This window comes from Salvia hispanica, chromosome 1 (genome assembly GCF_029641045.1).
Source record: "Salvia hispanica isolate PSC_SH4W2 chromosome 1, Shi_PSC_v1, whole genome shotgun sequence".
Classification (NCBI taxonomy): Eukaryota; Viridiplantae; Streptophyta; class Magnoliopsida; order Lamiales; family Lamiaceae; genus Salvia; species Salvia hispanica.
This window is the reverse complement of record NC_142692.1, coordinates 43,322,484-43,341,360: the sequence shown is the minus strand read 5'-3', so window position 1 is coordinate 43,341,360 and position 18,877 is coordinate 43,322,484. Positions and strand designations below refer to the sequence as shown.

Here is an 18,877-nt window from a genome sequence, read left to right as displayed (position 1 = left end):
TTTGCGAAGTTTCTTCATAGTTGAGTCATTTCTATATATGGTAACTTTTTTCTCTTTCTTACTTTACTCTCTTTACTTTATTCTCTCTACTTTATTCACTTTATACTTTATTCTCTCTACCTTTTCCTCTCTCTTACTTTTTTATCTATTTATTTAACACACCCAATATTTATTTCTAAAACTTCGTGACGAAAAGTTTCGCCTCAACTATGGCGAAACGGAGGGAGTAATTTAATTTTTATGCATTTTGTTATTTTTGTATTTATTTCTGTCTAGTTTATAAAATCAAATAAAAAACCTTTACATCTCTAAATAGTATATGACGCTTAATATATGATAGACAATTGCAATCTTATTCCTTGTATTCGATATCTTGATATTGACATTTAGCTATACTAGATCTACACTGTCTTTAGCTATACTAGATCTACCATGTATGCTTGCAGGTATTTTTAGTGATAATAAAAGGTGCATAGGATCGATCATTTTCTTCATTCTCGTGAAAACAAACACTTCTTGTTAGACATTATTTATCATCATATATTCAAGAATACATAATTGAATATAAATAAAGCAAGATCTTCGAACAACATGTATTTCACGCAAACCATAAACATAATAGGATCGAAACATACCTTGGCGATCCATAGCGGAAGCGATTGAGGAAGGAGGAGACGATTTCCTTGAATTCCTTTTGGCGTATGGCGCAATTCCAACTCCAAGGATTTGTTTCTCTCTCTTTCCCACGTTTATGTGTTCTCTGTAATGTGTGTGTTTTGATGGGATCACCACACTTGTATTTATAGGCAGAGAGAGGACAAACCCTAATTATCAAACCCTAAAAGCCCTTTCCATCAAAGAGGCCCAAAATAATTTATTCATAATCATAAACTTGATTCTCAAGTCTCACGTAAATCACAAACATTATTCCTTACTTATATACTCCTTTCCTTAATATATGATAGGAAATATATTATTCCCAAATCAGTGACTATATATTAGTCAACTAACAATCGGCCATATACAATTATATATAACCTCAATTTCCTTGTTAGTCATAGGAATCATATTGTGAATTACCATTAATTGACTAATTAATCACATGATTAGGAAACGTCCCAATAACAATAATTAATTAGGGAAAAATGTGTCGTATACCAAGTTAATGTATTATATTAAATATCCAATTCTATTTAGGATTCTATCACATGTCACATATGTGAGACATAAAACTTACATTCTCCCACTTGGCGAACATGTGGGACACGAAGTTTTCGATTCTCCCACTTGTCACACGTGACAGAGCCACGATAAAATAGACATAATAAACATAAGGCGCGCATAATATTGGAATTTATAAATACTTTCATCATTGGTAAACATAAGTATTATATTAGAGAGACTACTAATGCGAGTCATGGCGGGCGTATATCATTCAATCGATACAGTTCCTTCCATGTACCACATCACCAATATCCACTCTTATATAATCTATAAGTGACACCGCGTCCGTAATTGTCTTATTTCAAGACCTCCTGCATTAATACTAAAAACGTACATATGCATATCAAATAATAAGTATATGCAGGAAAAGTAGAAACAACTTTATTGAATTCAAAATATCTATAACTTTAGTGTCTGAACCAACATGGAAACATAAAGATTAGACGTTTCCATACCCAAGACCCATTATGTTAACTTATTTCATAAATGTCTTAGGCGGTAACGTCTTAGTCAATGGATCATCAACCATAAGCTGTGTGCTTATATATTATATAGATATTCTTTGTTCCCAAATTTCATCTTTCATGACAAGAAACTTTAATTCCATGTGTTTAGCTCCTTGAATACTTGTCATACTTACAAAAAGATACAATTGCACTATCATTACAATACAATTTCAACGGCTTGGATATTGAGGAGACAAAACCAAGGCCTGAAATAAAATTTTGCAATCATTAATGCTTCAAAGCAAGCCATAAATTTAGCTTTAATGGAAATCCAATCATTTCTAGTTGATCAGATGTCCTTAATGTGAGCATAAAATCTTTTGTTCCCTTTAAGTATCTCATTATTATCTTTGCAGCTCTCCAATATTCAACACAAGGGTTACTTTGGTAACGGCCTAGCATTCCAACTGCAAAGTTGATGTCTGGTCTAGTACAGACTTGAGCATACATCAAACTTCCCACGTTAGATGCATAAGGAATATTATCCATCTCTTTACGTTCCAATTCAGTTTTTGGACATTGATCCAAACTGAATTCGCCACTTTTATGAATTGGAACAACACTTGGAGAACATGCACTCATGCCATATCTCTCTAAAAGATTCGATCTATGTAGCTTTTATGAGACAATCCAAAAGTCCACATGATTGGTCATGAGATATTTCTATCCCCATGACGTAGGATGTCTCACACATATCTTTTATGATGAAATTTTTAGAGAGATAATTTTAGTGTCATGTAGTAATCCAATGTCACTAGTAGCAAGCAATATATCATCAACATACAAAATCAAAAATATGAACTTGCTCCCACTAACCTTGAGGTATATGCACCGATCAACGGTGTTCTCTTTAAAACCAAAAGCAGTAATAGTGTCATGGTTTAAAATACCATTGTCGAGAAGCATGTTTCAGTCCATAAATTGATGTCTTAAGTTTGCAGACTAAATTTTCATTCCATTTCTTAATGAAGTCTTCAGGTTGTTTCATGTAGACTTCTTCTTACAAATCATCAATTAGAAAAGCTATTTTCACATCCATTTGATGCAGCTCCAAGTCAATATGGGCTACAAGTGCCAAAATGATTCTAAGTGAGTCCTTCTTTGATACATTAGAGAAAGTCTCTTTATAATCAACGTTATCTTTCTGAGTATAACCTTTGGAAATAAGTCTGGCTTTAAATCGTTTGACTAAACCATCTATGTCGAATTTGTTCTTGATGACCCATTTACACCCAATACACTTTTGTCTATGAGGTTATTCGACAAGGTCCCATACTTTATTATAATCCATAGATTTTAACTCTTCTATCATGCATCAATCCATTTATTAGAATTATTACACTTAATGGCTAGTGAATATGAAACTGGATCATTACGTATTCATATATCACATTCGGATTCTTGGAGATATGCCACATAGTCATCAGAAATGGCACTTCTGTAGATGCTTCTTCCACACCCATGTTCAATGACTTTGGCATCATCATTAAGTGGTTGGTCATTCAAATATTGTTAGGTTGTTCAACAATATTTGGCACACTTAATTCTTTAGGAAATGAGGGAAGAAGGTTATACCCTTATTTCATTAATGACCGCATTATGAGTGTTAAAACTCCCACTGATCTCACCATTCTCAAAGAATCATATATTTCCAGTTTCCACAATTCTCATGCTATCATTAGGACAATAAAACCTATACCCTTTGGATTTTTCTGGTAACTCATAAAGTAACAACTAACTGCCTAAAATCCAATTTCATTTCTTGAGAAGAGTATACTCTAGTTTCCGTTGGACAGCCCCAAACATGAAGGTGCTGCAAACTGAGTTTTCTACCTGTCCAAAGTTCATAAGAGAGTCTTTGGTACAACCTTACTAGAAACCCGGTTTAATACATAAATAGCGGTTCTAAGAGCATAAATTCACAACGATATAGGTAAGGTAGAATTAACATTCTTCTAATCATTCCCATGAGAATTCGGTTTCGTCTCTTAGCAACATCATTCTGCTGAGGCATACTTGGTATAGTATATTAAGTATAAATGCCATGCTTTTCTAAGTATTTGACAAAAGGTCCATGTAATTGACTTATTTTAGTGGTACGACCATAAAATTCACCACCTCTAGATCGAATAATTTTCACCTTTCTATTTAATTGCCTTTCAACCTCAGTCATAAAATGTTCAACTGTGCCTGAGATTTTTCTTGCAATAAATAAATTCATAACGCGAAAAAATAATCAATAAAGGTGATAAAATATTTTTCTTCACCAAAAGTCGAGACATCAAAAGGTCCGCAAATATGTGTATGTATAATTTTATGGAGCTCATTGCTTCTTGTGACATTTTTACTATTGTGTTTGGTTTGTTTACACTTAATACAATCCACACAAACGGTAATGCTTTGTAAAGTCTAAATTCGAATGAATATTATCCTTTGTAAGCCTCTTAATTCTTTCACTAGAAGTATGCCATAAGAATGATAAATTCGAATGAATATTATCCTTTAGACGCTCCTTCGGTTACAATGTGAGCATGAGATGCACCCATTCCATACTTCTTCATCTTATGCTTCTCCTAGACCAATACGTTTCCCAATTCTTTAAGAGTCCACTAATCTTTTATAGTGAATCAATTTGGAATGGTCTGAGGATATAAGGAAGTTAGGATGAATTGAACAATGAAATCCTTATCCACCTATAATCCTAACTTTTCCAGCTTAGAAGAGATGTTATTTATTTCCATCACATGCTCGTACATAGTCCGAGAACCATCATATTGCATGCTCATGAGATCCTTCATAAGTTTTCCTGCAATAGACTTATATGCAGTTGTGAAGCGATCCTCAACATTATGCAAATATTCTTTTGCAATATCAGTCGTTGAGAGACTTTATCTACAACGAATATTCTAATGAACTGTAAACTTAGTCCTGTTAGATTTTTCCCAAGCATTATGGGCAATCAGCCAACTACTTTGATCAAAGATAATTGGATTATCATTCAACAGTGTTAGGTTCCAAGTCCATTATTCCAATAGTGAACTTAAGTTTCTCTTTCCATTCAAAGAAGTTAGTTCCATTAAGTTGGGGAACGTTTGAGGTAAACATACTAGTAGCAAAAAATATATGTTTTTACATTATAGGAGCAATTAAGAAATGAATGCTCACATATAAAAGCTTTGAATAATAACACGAACATTAATTTGAAAACCCATATCATGAGGCAATTATGAAAACTCCTTTGGGTAGTCTTCATACAATAATAAAAATCATGTTTTTAATATCCATATCTCAGTTCAATAATTGAGTAATAATAAATTGGCGTTACCTTTGGGTAATCGACACCAATTTAAATTATTAACTCCATTAGTGTTTATTATGTCGCAAAGACTATTTCCTTTGGGAATCTAGACCTTACAACAAACAAACTATTTAGATAATGAATAGCCACAACAAGCATGATGATTAATTGCATAGATAGATTTTTCATATTAACTTGATTATAACTCTTCTCATTTTACCTCACTTTGGTGATTGCAAAATAAACATAATATAATCAAGAATGTATAGCGATTAATTGCTTAAGCAGATTTTCACTTAATTTGATTATAAACTATTATTTTACCTCACTTTGGTGATTGTAAAATAAACATAATATAATCAAGAACATATAGAGATTAATTGCTTAAACAAATTTTAATATGAGTTTGATTATAGACTCTCCTTATTTTGCCTCACTTTGGTGATTGCAAAATAAACATAATATAATCAAAATACATGTTAAAACGAGAATTGAATTATGTAATCATTCATTCCACCGTCTCGGTAGATTCATAATCATAAAACATTTAATTGAAATCTCAATTCACCGATGCATATATTCAAATGATTCTCAAAAAATACATGCACAATTATGTATACAAAATTACAAATATAATTCATCAACAAACATGGTAAGCGAGCATATAATACAATTAATACATCCAAATCAATTTTATATACATAAACAAAATCAATTTGAAAATAATATATTTCAAATTTATGGCATCATTAAATTTGACATAATCCAAAGATATAACAATCTCTCGAATTATGACACAGAATTTGAGATAATTAAACAAAAATATACACACGCTTAAATATTCGGCAGAAACAACTTTCCATTAAAACCATCCAATCAATACATAAATTTTCAATTTGATTAGTGTGTGTAATTAGACATATGTATTCATCATATTTGAATACGTAATAAACGAATTGAATCAACAAAAATTGAATCGCTATTCATTAAATTTCTTTGACGAAAGAGCACTACCGAAAAGCAAAGTAAAACGAGAACCAAATATACACAGACATGATTCTCAAACAATTAAATTCAAAAATTATGGTTTTCAATTATACGAAAATACGTGAGTTCTCAACCATGCTCTGATACCACATGTTAGACATTATTTATCATCATATATTCAAAAATACATAATTGAATATAAATAAAGCAAGATCTTCGAACAACATGTATTTCACGCAAACCATAAACATAATAGGATCGAAACATACCTTGGCGATCCATAGCGGAAGCGATTGAGGAAGGAGGAGACGATTTCCTTGAACTCCTTTTGGCGTATGGCGCAATTCCAACTCCAAGGATTTGTTTCTCTCTCTTTCTCACGTTTATGTGTTCTCTGTAATGTGTGTGTTTTGATAGGATCAGCACACTTGTATTTATAGGCAGAGAGAGGACAAACCCTAATTATCAAACCCTAAAAGCCCTTTCCATCAAAGAGGCCCAAAATAATTTATTCATAATCATAAACTTGATTCTCAAGTCTCACGTAAATCACAAACATTATTCCTTACTTATATATTCCTTTCCTTAATATATGATAGGAAATATATTATTCCCAAATCAGTGACTATATATTAGTCAACTAACAATCGGTCATATACAATTATATATAACCTCAATTTCTTTGTTAGTCATAGGAATCATATTGTGAATTACCATTAATTGACTAATTAATCACATGATTAGGAAACGTCCCAATAACAATATTTAATTAGGGAAAAATGTGTCGTATACCAAGTTAATGTATTATATTAAATATCCAATTCTATTTAGGATTCTATCACATGTCACATATGTGAGACATAAAACTTACACTTCTCTCAGATTTACCCTTGTCTGTCTCCAAATTGAAGCAACTATTCACGGATCCGTCATCCTTCGTTCTTCATTCCTTCGCCGAATTGGACTTGATCTCCGCACCCGGTTTGGAAGAAATCCTAATTTATTTGTTGAATTCGATTTGTTCGCGTCGAGATGACGACTCCGTGAACAATCAACCCACTCAATCTCGTCCATGGAACAATCAACACTTAATTTCTGTGAACAATCAACTCACTCCTTCATCTGCTTTACACCTCAATCTCTAGCAACAATCACCTCCGATATTCATGGCGGAAACCCAATCAGTTCGTAATTATTTTCACAAACTTGGGCTTTCAACCAAACAACTAGCCATGCATGGCTTTCAGAGATGTATGATTATGTGAAAAGCCCACTATCTAGGAAACCATGAAAACGGAAATATTGCTTTTTTGGTCTAAAGCATGAAAGTGATGGATGTAACGAGTTCAATGTTTGCCAGCAAAGCCAATCATAAGAAGTCTGTTTGATTTGAGACATTATTCCTAATTTTGCTCATGTGAACAAAAATAAAAATAAATAGGCAACACACATAACAATACTTATGTGGCCAACAAACGGTTCAATTGTATAATTTTATCATAACATTTTCAACTTACTAATTTTTATCTAATTCTTCTCAACCTATAATACTATCAATTTTATCAATTGAATTCCATTCTGGTCGTTAAGTTGTAACACGACCTGTACGATAAACTATTACTAGTATTTTATTTCTAAAAATAAGTTATGTGAGATATTGATATTTAACTTAAATTTTTCTTTTTGAGAAATGATTTTCTCAAAAAGTAATTGATGAAATTAATACAAGCTCAAAAGATAGATAAAATTAACAAAATAAAAATGTTGAAACAAGATTGTGATATAATCGATAAATTTGATAAATCGTTAAATGTCAAGATATATTCGATTATTAACCTTGGTCTATAGTTTGATCTTGGCCAATATATTGATAAATTTGAAATGACATCAATATTCAATACCACATTAATTTTCAATTTACTTTTTTAAATCCAGTTCAATTTCCACGAGGATTGAATCTCTCAATTTTTAGGAATTTTATTAGTTTAAATACGTAATTATTAATATTTTTTAATCAAGTACGTAATTATAAATATATCAACATACTCGCATAGTTTTAAAAAAAGTACTAATTAATAGATAGTGATGATAATAATTGAAATATGTGGATTGGAAATCTGTGGGTAGGATATGCCCAACTCAATCCATCCAATTCCACATTTGCAAATGGGATTGCTGTCTTAATAATTTGTTACTACTATTATTTGAAAGCAACAACTGTAGGTGTGTTGTCAATCACATCTCACAGCCGCAATTCCAGTTCCTCCATTTATCTATTTCCCCACCTTGCCTCGAATTCTTTCTGAAAATTTTCATTTATTTTTTCATACTCATTTTTAATGAAGGCAAAATGCCAAAACCACCAACTTATTGAGTCTAAAACGGGAACACAGAAAGAAGCACACGGTTTAAAGATAGAACCAAAAATAAGAAAAAAAACACAACAAAAAATGACAACTAATAAATAAATAACACAACCTAAAGATAGAGTCAAAAGCAAATGATATGAAATGACAAAAGATCGTTGGTTCGAGTATATAATGCTTGATGCCAAAAGTCTCGGATTCGAGCCTATTATCATGCAACCTTTAATTTTATATTTACCCATAAAAAATAGAAGCAAATGGCATGAAATGACAAGGAATAGTGCACCCACCGGTAAATCGCAACGATTCGAATTCCCAATTTGGTGTTAATTCTTGGAAAGTCTATTTACTAATGATATTCCAACTATGTAGAACATCGAAATCCACAATTTTTTTGAAATTTTCGAAGAGGGATGTCCAGCAATGGGCAAGCATTGAGATAATTTTCTTTGACCACATCATTAGTACTGCAAAGTCACTTGAGAATCTACAAGATACAAGGATGTGTTCCAATTCCTTCCATATAATACATCGACCATCCTCGAGAAGTGATTGAGCTCGTGGCGGAGCAATATTTTTTGGATGTAGCTATGGCATTTCCAATTAACCCTAAAAATGAGTTTATCGGGTAGTCTGGTGGCGATCGCCCACAAACTACCAAGTATATACCAAACTTAAAAATCTGCATATGTTGTATACATAGATACACAAATTTTAGTATTAGTGCAATACTATCAACCATTTGTAATCCTATATTGATTGATCTGGTCTTTCAAATTCTGGATTCGTAGCTATTGGATTTTTTTATCAATGAAATGTCTTGATAATTTTGGAATGATGCACAAAATAACAACCCATAAAATTTCCTAGTCATATACTATAATTACACTTTCTAATTTTTACGATTGTAAGGAAAATGTAGCCAATTCTGCCATTAAATTAATTAGAAATATTGCAGGTCTGAACATTTCTTCCTTTTAAATGAAAGATTTTTATTATGCAAATATGGAAATTATCACCAACTCATGTAATTATATTTCCAAGTCCTCTTTTCCTTGTAGCATTTTCGGGAAAGATTTCCTCTCCTTAACTTGATTATTCAACCTTTTAAAGCATTTTGACTATGAAAAATATTTAAGATAATTTCCTTTAATTTGTTTCTCCTTTTTTCTCCTTTTTATACGAAAATTGAATACTATAAAGTTGTCAACTCAATTGAGGGATAATGTTATTATATGATAATAGAAGCTTAATTCCTTAAAAATCAAAATCAATCTAATCATGTTTGTGATTAAAAAAGAAATATCTGGGAGTGGGGCCGGAGTCCATTTATGTAAGAAGAAGACTAGCGTCCAATCCTAGTCATCTTCATAACATAATCCTCTCTTACAGCTGTCTGCCAATTCAAACGTATGCAATATTGAGGAGAGAGAAGAGACGTTAATTCAATTACCAGCTGGCTAGTGTTACAACATTCCATATAGCCAATCATGAAATAGTACATAGAAAGACAAAACACCAAAATAGTATAGGATGCTTAAGAACATATGATTGTTATATTACACGAAGCTTGAATTGGTTCGAGATTAATATAGAATAGGGAAATGTCGAGATACGTTAAGATTTAATCCATCAAAACGTATCTCTAATCGAACAATATATTTATATATGTTAACATTCAATTGGTTCTTAGATAAATTTAGCTTTAATTTATTCAGAATTAATTTATGATTGTAAAATATCATGATATGTTAAAAACTAATCCATCGAATCATATCTCTAATTGAACAATATACATCAAAATTAATCAATTGAATCATATCTTTAATCAAAACAATCAATTCTTGTTCAATACTCTGATGTCTCATTATACTAAATACGGTTTCAGTTTGACATGAAAATTTATGTACGGTTGTTATGTTAAATGGAGAAACTGCAGAATGATAGAAGAAAAAAATAAATAAATAAAATAGTGTTTTATTTTCTGAAAAATCTTCAAAATCGAATGACACATCCGATAACAAAAAATGCTTTAAATAGAGTGCGACGAATTAAACAATAATATACGCCGCGGGTGGGAAAACTGAACTCACGAATTTTGTATCCGCCCCGCAAATCTAAAAATCAATCATAAAAACCACGATCTCTATATTTGTTCGAAGTTACCGGACAACAAAAAATTTAGTGATCTACCGTATAATGTATCATTGTCTTTTTCAACTATTCGATATCGTTTTATTCATAAACAAACTGCATTATTCATTTTATAAGTAACGACGTTCACATCTAACTTTCTTTTGCTGCCTTATCAATTACAAACTCAAGATTTTTACCAAAATTTGTTCATTGTTGCTCTCACAATTTATCATTTACATATTCCTGCATTCGTAGTTAAATACCCAATATTTCTTATTTAGCCTGAAATATGCGGTTATTATTAGTGGCTAAATAAAAAAAGAAAAGAGGAAGGAAGAGTGATTGACAGATGTGTGTGGGATTCCCCTCAGCTGGCACACACAGTGTAGGTGCAGCCCAGCTCATCCCGCACGCCCGCCCCCATCCAGCCTGTCTCCTTCTTCTCCCTTCTTCATTTTCCCCATTTCCTTCATTTATCTACCTTCTTCCTTTCCCCATCCATCACTCTCTCCTCACAATGGATCCCTGCCCCTTCCATCGCATCCTCATCTCCAATCTCTCCCTCCGATTTCCCCTAAACCCTCTCCTCCCCCTCTCCTCCTACTACTGCAAGCTCAAATTCAAGCCCTTCCCCAACCAATTCGCCGACCTCTCCCTCCAATCCTCCGACTCCGACGCCCTCGACAGCAAAATCAACGCCTGCTTCTCCCTCAGCAAGCCGGAGCTCGAGAAATTGGCCGACAAAAGCGGCGGATCCTCCTCCTCCCTCAAGATCGAGATCCACCGCCGCGGCGCCGCCGGATGCGGCCTCCGCCGCGGCGGGAAGCTGGTCGGCTGCGTCGCGGTGCAGCTGGACCTGAGGGAGATTCTCGACAAGATGGGGAAGTGCGTGATTCATAGCGGCTGGGTCGCGGTCGGCGGGTCGGATTTGAAGCTGCATCTGAATGTGCGGGCCGAGCCTGACCCGAGATTTGTGTTTCTGTTTGATGGAGAGCCTGAGTGCAGCCCGCAGGTTTTTCAGGTGAATGGGAATGTTAAGCAGCCGGTTTTCACTTGCAAGTTCGGTTTGAGGAGTTCTAATGAGAGGATCATCAGATCGAGGTGAATATCTTCATTCCTTTCTTCAATTATACTACTAATTGATTAGAGATTTAGAGCTGTAGTGTTTTCCCCTCAATTTTAGCAATTGCTTTTGAGTTCTGAGTTTGATTTTGATTTTGATTTTGATTAGAAAATGAATATTTTTAGGAATGAAATCAGATTCAGATGATTACTTGTATAGAATGTTGATTATAGCGTTGATTGAATTAGTAATATGAGAATTTGATTGCAGATTGGATTTTGCCTTAATTCGATTAAAAATTATGAACACATTCATGGCATCTTCTTCCATGTGTTTGTTAAAATGTTTAAACAGATCTTCTATGATTAATTAGCAGTGTTTGATTCGCAAAATGTTATTCATATCACAAAATAATCTGATCTTTGAATTTGTTGATGAACAGATCTTCACTATCAGAACCAAGCACATCGGCGAGCTGCTTCGGCTCCGGCGCTGGCAACAAAGAGCATCCCTTGAAAGAGCGGAAGGGATGGTCCATCACCATCCACGACTTGTCCGGATCCCCCGTCGCGGCCGCCTCGATGGTCACGCCGTTCGTGCCATCGCCGGGCACGGACCGAGTGAGCCGGTCCAACCCGGGGGCGTGGCTGATCCTGCGTCCGGGACACAACACGTGGAGGCCGTGGGGGCGGCTGGAGGCGTGGAGCGACGGCGACCACCTCGGCTACCGGTTCGACCTCGTCCCCGACGGCGGCATCGACGCAACCACTCTCGCCAGCTCCAGCATCCCCACCAAGAAGGGAGGGAAGTTCACCGTCGACATCACCACCGGCCCCACGCCGATGACGAGCCCCAACAGCAGCTTCGACCTCAGCTCCGGATCCGGGTCCGGGTCGGACCTCGGGTCGGCCTCCGGGTCCGGGTCGTGGGCGCATCTTTTGTACCGAGGGTTCGTGATGTCGTCGACTGTGCAAGGCGACGGCAGGTGCTCGAAGCCGGAGGTGGAGGTCGGGGTGCAGCACGTGAGCTGCACGGAGGATGCGGCCGCGTTTGTGGCATTGGCGGCCGCCGTGGATCTCAGTATGGATGCTTGCAGGCCGTTTTCGAAAAAGCTCCGCAAAGAGCTGCGGCAACCGGATCTCGAATAGGGCATTGCCCTATTCGGGTCGGGTCTCGGTCGGTCCGAGACGCGAGAGCCAGAGTTTTACATCAGTTTTTCCATTGCTAGTGTATAGTCATCGACAGCTATTTTTTTTCATTTTAAACATGTTCCCATCTTCCAATTTTATTGAGTCAATTCATTTGTACAATTGCGAGTTTTCAATTCGAAACTTTAATTATTTATCCGGGGAGTAGTATTTTATTGTAAATTGTGGTTAGCTAAGAATGAAATAAAAGTATTGGTGACAGGTTGGCTTATGCTAAAGATCTGTATATATAAATTCAAAATTTCAATAAAGGTGTCCATCTACCCACTCTAAATGTAATTTGTTGAAAAAGTAAATAAATCCGACCAGGCGACCAGCTTGTTTTGCCTTTTGGTCATTGAAAAAATGAAATAAATTAAAAATTACTTATGTTCGAGAAGAAATCTTATTGAAATTTGATCATCCTCTAAAGTCCAAACCCTATCATGGTCATGGATTCTAGTATTTTCGTTCAAATATGAAATTTTATTGAAAATAGATTATCCTTCTAATGTCTAAAGTCTAAACCCTTCATTAAGATATTTAGATTCTGTGATCTGCAAAATTACCATTACAAGTCCATATCTTTCTCAATTTATGGTATTTTTGTTTAAGAATGAAATCATATTGAAATTAGATCATTATTCTAAAGTCTAACCTACAATGATTTACATTCATCAAGGCATTTAGATGCTATGACGTGCAGATTACCATTATGAGTAAGTATCGTTTCTTGTTTCGGTATTTTTGTTCAATAATGAAATCTTATTGAAACTAGATCATCCTTCTAAAGTCTAAACCCTATCATGATTTACATCTCGTCAAGACATTTAGATACTACGATGTGCAAATCACCGTTATGAGTCAACATCTTTCTATGTTCCAGTATTTTTTTTAGATGTCATAATGTACAAAATTAAAGTTACTACTCCTTCCGTCCCGGCTAAGATGACACATTGCTTAGCCGGCACGGGATTTTAGGAGTTATTGGTTAAAGTGTTTAATTGGAGAAAAAAGGTGGGTGTAAGTATTAAAGTAGAGAGATAAAGAAAGATGGATATTTTAATAGGAGTGATAAAAAGTGGTTGAGTGTATTAATTGGAGAGATAAAGTTACCAAAAAAGGAAATGTGTAATCTTAGTTGGGACAAACTAAAAAGGAAAACGTATCATTTTAAGCGGGACGGAGGGAGTAGTATAATTGCAAAGCCTACGAAATATTAATGAACAATTAAAAAGCAGGACATGCGAAATTATTATCACTATCAACAAATCAAAATCCTAGATCTAATTCAGTGCCCTCTTTAATTCCAAAGCTCTCTAAATATAAGTAACAGTGTTTAATGAACCGAAATAAACTATGGCTTATTACTAGTGGTAAATATTGTTGTGCAAAATTAATTCAATGCGTGAGTGGAATTATAGTCATTTTTTAATTTTTTTCACTATATCATTAAATATAGGTAATTTATCGGGAAATTATGATTTTTTGATAAATTTTGACCCCTCTCGGCCGGAACTTTCAAAATTAATCATAAAAATTATATATTTTAACATTTTCTCAATTTTCCCTTGACAAAATACTCAGATTTCTATTTGCAAGTATGTTGTTAAATTAGTGCACATGTTTTAAAATGATGATGTGATTGAATTATTTACTAAATGTGTTCAGAAAATTGGTAAAATCACAAAAGGTCTCCTCCAAGATTTTTTCGACGCCGAATTAAATACAATTTCAATTAAATTAGACCCCATGAGAAATTTAAGAAAAATATTAAAATTTATCATTTTGAAACTGTTCTTAAATTGCGAAATGAACTAGAATTTGATCAAAATTCATAATTTTCCCCCAATTTGTCTCCTTTTTAGTAATTTAATTGGTCAGTTCCTGCCTTCGTGGAGTATTTCGAGACTATACAAATAACACTAATCTTGTTGTTTAGCTAAAACCTCAATTATGTATTTTAAATTCCTTATTAGTGGTCGACAGTTCAGATTGCACGGCTTGTTTCATGTCCACATATTTTGACCTACCCACTCTTTATTTTATTTCATCAAAGCTTAATATAATCTCCACTCATCCAATAAATTACAGCTTATGAGTTAGGTTGGAAATAATTATAAACTATACTATCTACATAATGAAATGATCGAATATCAGAGAGTTCCAAGCCTACAAGTTTCCTTCTCTTTAAGTATATACTATTAATTTAATCGCTTTCCACTTATTTATCGGGGCAGAAGTGTCTTACCTTCTGAGTTGCATTTTGACATTTCTTCATACCCATTTTCTTAGGCTTACTTTGAGGTTTTGATGTGGATTAGCTAATTCTTGACTTCAACTAAAGTCTTCAATGCTTCCAGAGTATATTGCACCCAACCTGTACCACAATATTATTAAATTCAACAAACTATTTCGAAAAATGCATTCAAGAAACCTATCACAATGAATAGCAAAACAAACAAATACTACAACTAATGCTGCAAGTCCCTTTCAACTAATTCTGATATAGTAAATAGTTTCACCTAATCTTAAACCACATTAATGCTAACATTTTGGCTCCAAGTGCAGCAACAGATACCCTTGATGTCAATGACTTCAAATCCCATACTCAAGAAGTCTTTGTACAACCATGATTCATATATCAAATAATGTAGCATGAAGGATTGAAGAACATGGTTGCAAACTTACTAACATAAGCAAATTAGATTAGTTGATTCATACAATATGAGGCAGAAGCCGGCTGCCATCACCTTGCCTAAGTTCTACGCGTAAAGCTGGAAGCAGAAGCTTGACATTCATACACAGGAAAAGGGACCAAAAATATACTACGGGACCCTGATATTAAAGTGGGAAAACAAGGAAATCGATGCGATTAACAGTACCCTGCTACCTATATATTCACTCTGCAGCAACATCTTTGCTGTTGCTCCCCTCTGTTTGTATCTCGGGGAGTGTGTCGAGATCCACTCGAATATCTTTCTCCTCCATGGAATCGGAAGTATCAGATATATCAATAGCATCCTCTTGAACTTCTTCTTCAGCATTATCAGTCGGTGTAGAATCCGAGCTTTCATCTGTACCATCACTTGTATCTGATATCTCACCATTAAATTCAGTTTTCACTTCTGTAGTGTTGTCCTCTTCTACATGTGAAGCCTCTAATTTTGAATCGTATGATACAGAAGAGTCTGTACTATTATTCAAGAACTCCTCAGGAAGTGATTCTGCCTCGTTTGTATCAGTAGAACCTGTTGAATTAGAGTCCGAACGAGTATTGTCTACATTTAAGGTAGACTTATTGGCCTCCTCTGGATCAACAGTTTTAGAGTCAGATTCTTCTGCAGATGTACGCTCGGTGCCTAACTCAGACTTGCTCTCTGTTGCATTATCTAAGGGCAACGTCGAGTTCTCTATTGTAACATCAGCAGTTGTGCTATTACTAGTCAAATGATCAGTGGATCCTTCGGTTATTGCATTATTAGGAGTAGAGTCATTCTCAGGGTCGTGTAACGTATCATCCTTGACTGAAGTGGCTGTGACATTTGGTTGATGGACATCTCCAGCTGCCTCGTTGCCATCCACCTCCGAGTCTTTCATGTTCTCACTTTTATAAGTTTCTTCACTCTTATTCTCTTTCGAGTTCTCCACTTTTTCATTCTCAATTTCAGTTACAGCACTAGAAGCGTCATCTGCCTTGTAATGTTCCTCACGTGCTTCGTGGGCACTCCTATCTTTCGTATCACGGTCAGTATCGTCAACAGTTGTTTCCTTCTCCGTTTGGGCATGACCTTCAAAATCTGTTTCTTGAGTTTCATTCTCCTCACCATCTTCCCTCTTCCCACCATCCACCAAACCATGTTCTCTATCAACTTCGGTATCAGATTTCTCTTGTTCGTGCTCTTCCCTTTCATCATCTCTATCTCCTTCCTCGTCGTCATCCCTCTCATCGACCTTCTTGTCTTCTGGATCATCTTCATCATGCCTCTCTTCCTCTAATTCTTCAGCAGTTTCCTCTTCTTCAGATATTTCATCATGAATCTCACTCTTAGAGTCCATGTTGTCTACTCGAGGACGGATATCTTTCCTTCCAAGTCTTATAAGATCGTCACGACTTGTTTTTTGAAGCGACCTTTTGGCATTAGTTTCATCAAATTCTGCCTTCTTGTCATGGGAATGTTTAAGTTGGTATAGCAACCAACAGCAAACAGCAAGCAGCAAACAAACTTGCAGCACATTCTTAACCTTGACCCCTTTGGATCTTTGGTTTCTGCTGGATGATTGTCTATACATAATGATTTCTACAAGTATTCTCCTTTCTCACCGCTACTCGAAAGAATCTGCCATTTAAGAGGAAAAAGAAACATAAAAAAATGGAATTTTCATTATGACAATCACATTATTAAAAACTTAAGATGATCAGGAAATCCTTTTCACTGATAAATTCACAGCATTGCAAGTTAGAAAAGGATCATTCGTGGAAAATATCTTCCCATGGGACATGGTTCCGATTCAAGAAATGGTTTCACATATATTTGGGTTCGTACGAAAACAAATTCATGTGCATACCCAAATCATGATTTCCAGCCTCAGGGCCATTTAATTGTATACAAGCTTATATTTGACAGAAGTTAGAGATAATTAATTTATGAGGACATCAATGATACACAGACGGCATACTATCAATATGCTCAGGGTGGGACGTAAAAAGAGAGTGATATATCTTTAAGTAACTAGTGGGAGCAACAAAAAGTCCTAATACAGTTTACATCACCACAACAGATCAAACCTCACGAAATGTATTCAATATCTCTTGCAATCTTCCACAACATATGATTTGAAGGATTCTTTATTTCGAATTAATCATTTTGTTTATAATCAATTATTTGAACCAGAGTACTTGAGAAAAGGGACAAACTGCATATGTTTTTTTCCTGGACCCCAGTCATGTAACGAACCATGCTTAAGAAAGCGATCACAAGAAACACCTCAAATCACACTAAATCACATGTAGAATGTAAACCTCAGAAGCATCAGTTTGACTAACATAACATATAGAAAGACGATACTCTTGTAAGCATCGTAGATGCGGAACAGAATTACGAAGAGGAACAAAAGATCCACACATTAAATTTTGCTATATTGCAAACTGAAGCTTCATTCACGACCACGTTAATTACCCCGACCTGACCCTTCAGGGAGGCAAGCAAGCTTGCATTTGACTGAACAAAGTTACTTACCTTCTTTAGCACACACAAAAACATTAAAGATCAAATCACTCTTTATGGAAGTTAAATACTGAAAGCATCTATTAAGTAGCATGATTAAATCATGATACCAAATAGTTTAGACAAAGCCAGGGAGACTCCACATACTTTATTCCAAAAACAATTCTCAATCTATCTTAGGTTTTCTCTACTGTAGTCTGCAGCCAAAAAAATCTAACAAAAACAGAAAATCTACAAGAACAAGAATTTAGGCATAAATTAGAGCAGTCAATTGTAAAAGGCCTTTATCTCCGATACAACAAGAACATAGAGAAAAATGAGAGACTATAAAAATTCACCGCTGAATTAATCGTTGAAGCAAAATCCCAAGCAAATGAAGTCAGAAACAAATCTATACAGCAATTACCCAAAGCCGAAGCAGGAAACAATTGATCACCACGACATTGAAAAATTCAATTCCACCACAGCCATCATTTAACGAAGTAAACGAAAACACTCAACAAATTGCGAATTTAATTAATCAATTACGAATTTACAGAACACAGAGCCAATGGCATACCTTCAAGCGGTCCCAAAGAAAAACAGGAAATCGATTAAAAAGAGACAAAAGGATGGAAACTTCGAAGCTCGAAATAGCTGGAAAATGTCTGTTTGCTGTAAATAGGAGGGCTTGCCAGCTCCCTCTCTCTCTCCTCTGATCTACTGATAATGATAGAAGGGACTAGGGAGTGTTCCTTGTTCACTCAGAGCAGAGGGATACGACATACAGTTGAACCCATATAATGACCAGGTTATATTCAGTTTCTTCCATATAGTACTTTACAATTTCGCCATGAGTCGCTTCATGCTGGCTTTAAATTTCTGATGCTAAGAGCACTCCCA

The 18,877-nt window shown here is 35.0% G+C and overlaps 2 protein-coding genes across 3 annotated transcripts; one reads left to right on the top strand and one right to left on the bottom strand.

The window, feature by feature from the left end:
• The first annotated feature begins 10,950 nt into the window (after window positions 1-10,950).
• LOC125223261 (uncharacterized) lies at window positions 10,951-12,924 on the top strand. Its single transcript, XM_048126330.2, has 2 exons — window positions 10,951-11,618; window positions 12,023-12,924. The coding sequence occupies exons 1-2, from the start codon at window positions 11,035-11,037 to the stop codon at window positions 12,726-12,728; spliced, it is 1,290 nt and encodes a 429-aa protein (XP_047982287.1). The 5' UTR covers window positions 10,951-11,034; the 3' UTR covers window positions 12,729-12,924.
• Window positions 12,925-14,789: 1,865 nt separating this feature from the next.
• Window positions 14,790-18,770, bottom strand: LOC125223329 (uncharacterized). Of its 2 annotated transcripts, XM_048126428.2 has the most exons (3): window positions 18,555-18,770; window positions 15,661-17,107; window positions 14,790-15,147 (listed from the first exon to the last, which is right to left on the bottom strand). In XM_048126428.2, the coding sequence occupies exon 2, from the start codon at window positions 17,058-17,060 to the stop codon at window positions 15,669-15,671; it is 1,392 nt and encodes a 463-aa protein (XP_047982385.1). In that variant the 5' UTR covers window positions 17,061-17,107; window positions 18,555-18,770; the 3' UTR covers window positions 14,790-15,147; window positions 15,661-15,668. The 2 variants fall into 2 exon arrangements, with proteins under 2 accessions (XP_047982385.1, XP_047982382.1); XM_048126425.2 differs by lacking the exons at window positions 14,790-15,147; window positions 18,555-18,770 and adding an exon at window positions 18,402-18,543 and having other exon boundaries at window positions 15,434-17,107.
• Between the last annotated feature and the right edge of the window lie 107 nt (window positions 18,771-18,877).